Consider the following 5,000-nt stretch of genomic DNA (forward strand, 5'->3'; position numbering starts at 1 on the left):
GTGTGTGCTGACCGATCACCTAGATACTATCTACAGGTCTATCTGGAGGAGAGTCAGCCTCCCACTATCTCTCTCCATCTCTGGAAATACGAGCAACCATGGTACTATTTTAAGAAGCAGAGAGGAAATGATAGATGTAGAGAGAGATTTACAAAGAGAGGGAGAGAAGGAGAGGGAAAAAGAGAGGGAGACAGAGAGAGAGAGAGAGAGAGGGAGAAAGAGAGTGAGACAGAGAGAGAGAGAGGGGGAGAGGGAGAAAGAGAGAGGGAGAGAGAGAGAGAGAGAAAGAGAGGGGGAGAGAGAGGGAGAGGGAGTGAGACAGATAGAGGGAGAGGGGTAGAGAGAGAGAGAGGGAGAGAGAGAGAGAGAGAGAGAGAGAGAGAGAGAGAGAGAGAGAGGGGGAGAGAGAGAGGGAGAGAGACAGATAGAGGGAGAGGAGGAGAGAGAGAGAGAGAGAGAGAGAGATAGAGAGAGAGAAAACAGGGAGAACATTCTCCATGCCGGTTCAATACACAACACATTAAGAATGGATCTGTGGATCCTGAGGTTATGCTATGGACTGTCCTGTAACCACACGCTAGCGGCTAATCTAGATTATTATGGTATGTTACCGCACAACCACATGCTAACCGCTAATCTAAAACAATGGACTCCTTATCCTCTCCTAATCCTATCGGGCGTCGTTGTTGTCGATGTACCGTGTGAGCGTGTGAACCGCTGAGCCCTGTGCACTGAGAATTCCGTCTGAGAACGGTCACGACGCGCCCCAGGGAGAACACGTTCCTGTCAGAACGGTTCTACAGTATCATACACTAACGCTGAACAAACCATGTCTGACTCTACCTCTGTCCCTCTCCAAGGCTGCTTGGCTGTACTCTATGTCCATACTGACAGCAAGGGGAGAGGAGAGGAGGGGGGGGTAAGAGAGCAGAGGAGAGGAGAGAAGTGAAGAAAGGAGGCAAGAGGAGAGCTAATGGATTCTCATGCTCCAGCGCTCCCAGAAGTCAAATGACACCAGCCACAGATAGCAGGAGATCAGTGATGCATTCAAAATACCAGCGCTAGCTTTGCATTAGCTTAGCTTCAGTAATGCTTTCACTACACCAGCGCTAGCTTTAGCATTAGCTTAGCTTCAGTAATGCTTTCACTACACCAGCGTTAGCTTTAGCATTTTCTTAGCTTTAGTGCTGCATTCTCAATACCAGCCCTAGCTTTAGCATTAGCTTAACTTCAGTGCTGCATTCTCAATAGTAGCTTTAGCATTAGCTTAGCTTCAGTGCTGGATTCACAATACCAGTCCTTTTAGCCTAGGTCCAGTGCTACATCCACCATAGCAGACCAAGCCTTATCAGTATCACGGAATACCCTCTTTGCAAAGTAGATGAATGGAAAAACACTTGAACGCTGCATTCACGCCTGTGTACACACACACCCACACAACCCACTGGCGGCTCCATGTGCCCTATCAGCACAGTACTCTGTGTACTCAGTGGGGTCGGTGGAGCAGCTAGTGTGTGTGTGTGTGTGTGTGTGTGTGTGTGAGTGAGTGAGTGAGTGTGTGTGTGTGTGTGTGTGTGTGTGCATGTGTGTGTGTGTGTGCATGTGTGGACATTAAGCACAAAACACAGTTTTGCCCAAGGCTGTGCAGTATCATTTCTCCATCCCTCCCTCCCTCTCCCCCTCTTCCTCCCTCCCTCCCTCCCTCCCTCCCTCCAATCTCTCCTCTACCCAACACTTCATTCATATTCCTCTGAATCCCTCCTAATTCTGCTGAGGTACTGAAGGAGGGATCAGTTCAGAGGATGTAGACGGGCGTGGTGGTGAACCATGCAGAAGAGTGACCGATATGGCAGCCATATTGCTGTTGTCTACTCACGCAGGAAGTGCTTCTCCAGTAAGGCGATCTCCAGGTGACCTTTGACCTCATTGAGCCGATCTGACTCATTCCTCTGGAAGTCCTGGATGGCAGCAGCCATGATGAGCGATCCTGAACCCTGGACACACACACGCAGGCACACACACATACGCACACGCATACACACACACACAAACAGACAGACCCACACATACACAGACACATGCACAGCCATCCAAGTTCTCACACACACACATGCACACACACAGGCACACACGCATGCACACACACAGGCACACACACACGCACGTGCACACGCACACATACAGTAAACAAGAAAAAAGAAAAACAATGTTAAAAGATGCATGAGAACGATACCCAGACAAACACACACACACACACACACGACTCACAGTGGCGGACGGCTGCTTCCCGCTGGTCCAGGCAGAGAGAGATGGGGCTACTGTAGCTACTGTCCTGTCCTCCCTGCTAGCAACAACACTGATGACTCACTGCTCTGACTCAGGCCTTCAGTCCATCTCCAACGACACAAAACACTCCATGCCGCACCATGCAGGTTAACACGCGTGTGTGTGTGTGTGTGTGTGTGTGTGTGTGTGTGTGTGTGTGTGTGTGTGTGTGTGTGAGAGAGAGAGAGGAGACAAGAGAATGACAGAGACAATCTGAGGAGAGAAAGAGAGCGAGACGAGGAAAGAAAGGGTAGAGAGAGAGGATAGGAGAAGGAGGAGGAGGAGAGAGAAACGGAGTGAATGAGAGGGAGAGAGATGGCAGAATGAAAGAGGAGAGGAGGAGGAGGAGGGCAGAAAGCTGCAGTGCTCGTAAGAGCCAATGCAGGTTCAGCACACCACAGCTATCAAGAGCAGGGTGTCCCTTTAACTGACACACACACCCATTTTACGCACACACACACACACACACACCCATACACACTGCAGCAGCTTCTCCCTGCAGCAGCCTGTCTGGGCCACACACACGCACACACACACACACACACACACACATGCATACACACACACAGACACACACACTCGAGCATCTTATTGTGCTGCAAACCCCAGAGACACACAGACAGACAGACAGACCCTCTCGAACAAGAGCAAGGGAGAGAGAGAGGAGGGAGAGAGGGTGGGAGAGGCAGAGAGAGAGGGAGAGAGAGAGGAGGGAGAGAGGGTGGGAGAGAGGGAGAGAGAGAGGAAGGGAGACAGAGAAAGAGACGGTCCCTGAACAAAATACATCAAACAGACCCCAAATAGGAATGTCTGGGCTCTCTAAGTGTGTCAGAGAGAGAGAGATGGGGAGGAGAGAGAGAGAGAGATGGGGAGGAGAGAGAGATAGAGAGGAGAGAGAGAGAGATGGGGAGGAAAGAGAGAGAGATGGGGAGGAGAGAGAGAGAGAGAGAGAGAGAGAGAGATGAGGAGGAGAGAGAGAGATGGGGAGGAGAGAGAGAGAGATGGGGAGGAGAGAGAGAGAGATGGGGAGGAGAGAGAGAGAGATGGGGAGGAGAGAGAGAGAGATGGGGAGGAGAGAGAGAGATGGGGAGGAGAATAGAGAGAGATGGGGAGGAGGAGAGAGAGATGGGGAGGAGAATAGAGAGAGAGATGGGGAGGAGGAGAGAGAGAGGGGAGGAGGAGGAGGGAGAGAGAGATCAAGGAGGGAGTTAGGCAAGAGATGGGGGAGAGAAAGAGAGAGAGGTGAGAGGGGGAGAGAGTTAGAGAGATAGAGACATGGAGAGAGAGTTACACAGAGAGAGACAGACAGAGATATAGAGATAGTTAGATAGTTAGTAAAAGAGAGAGAGAGAGAGAGACAGAGATAGGGTTAGATAATGAGAGAGACAGAGAGAGACAGAGATAAAGACAGAGAGAGAGAGACATGGAGATAAAGAGAGAGAGTGATAGTTAGATAGAGAGAGATAGAGAGAGATCTCCCACCCCAGGGAGGGCCTGCAGCAGCTCCTAGATCAGTTTCAGCAGATCTGTCCTCACTGAGCCGTAAGTCAACATGACCGAGACCAAGATCCCAGCGCTGCAGGAAAGGTCAGGGGTCAGGGAAACAGACCTCAGTTTGTACTGGGCTCCACCACCATAGAACACACACACACACGCATGCGCAAACGTGCATGTTTCACTCACACTCACTCCCACACACACACACACACTTAGGATTAAAAGTCAGCTCTACAGGGAACTTCAATACGACCTGAGAGAAAAGGCAAGAAGGGCTTTTTATGCCATCTGAAAATCAATCATAATGAATTTTCCAACTCAGATCTGTCGAAAAACGTCAAATCAGGAATACAACCAATTGCCCTGTATGGTAGTGTGGTGTGGGGTCCATGGGCGAATAAGGAACTTTTAAATTGGGGCAAACATCAAATTGAAACCCTTCACACTGAATAGAGAAGAGTCCTGAGACTGACCTCTGACCCTCCCCTGATAGAGAAGAGTCCTGAGGCTGACCTCTAACCCTCCCCTGATAGAGAAGAGTCCTGAGACTGACCTCTAACCCTCCCCTGATAGAGAAGAGTCCTGAGACTGACCTCTGACCCTCCCCTGATAGAGAAGAGTCCTGAGACTGACCTCTAACCCTCCCCTGATAGAGAAGAGTCCTGAGACTGACCTCTAACCCTCCCCTGATAGAGAAGAGTCCTGAGACTGACCTCTGACCCTCCCCTGATAGAGAAGAGTCTTGAGACTGACCTCTAACCCTCCCCTGATAGAGAAGAGTCCTGAGACTGACCTCTAACCCTCCCCTGATAGAGAAGAGTCTTGAGACTGACCTCTAACCCTCCCCTGATAGAGAAGAGTCCTGAGGCTGACCTCTGACCCTCCCTGATAGAGAAGAGTCCTGAGACTGACCTCTAACCCTCCCCTGATAGAGAAGAGTCCTGAGACTGACCTCTAACCCCCCCTGATAGAGAAGAGTCCTGAGACTGACCTCTAACCCTCCCCTGATAGAGAAGAGTCCTGAGACTGACCTCTGACCCTCCCCTGCCTCAGCACAGCCCTCAGGCAGTCTGGCCCAACCAAATTATCAAAAAACAAAAACAAAACTATATATTATTTATTGGAAAAATGCACCAAAAAATCAAAGTAAATTAGAATGCTATTCGGCCTACTGTACA

At 50.1% G+C, this 5,000-nt stretch overlaps 1 protein-coding gene across 1 annotated transcript in view; it reads right to left on the reverse strand.

Moving 5' to 3' along the window:
* The window catches only part of gramd4a (GRAM domain containing 4a), a 47,812-nt gene that overhangs the window by 29,291 nt on the left and 13,521 nt on the right, over positions 1-5,000 (reverse strand). The window contains exon 3 of the mRNA XM_084448216.1: positions 1,877-1,994. Coding sequence (XP_084304342.1) covers positions 1,877-1,994 — 118 coding nt within the window. The remainder of the gene's footprint in view (positions 1-1,876; positions 1,995-5,000) is intronic.

Source organism: Borostomias antarcticus, assembly GCF_949987555.1.
Source record: "Borostomias antarcticus genome assembly, chromosome: 13".
Lineage (NCBI taxonomy): Eukaryota > Metazoa > Chordata > Actinopteri > Stomiiformes > Stomiidae > Borostomias > Borostomias antarcticus.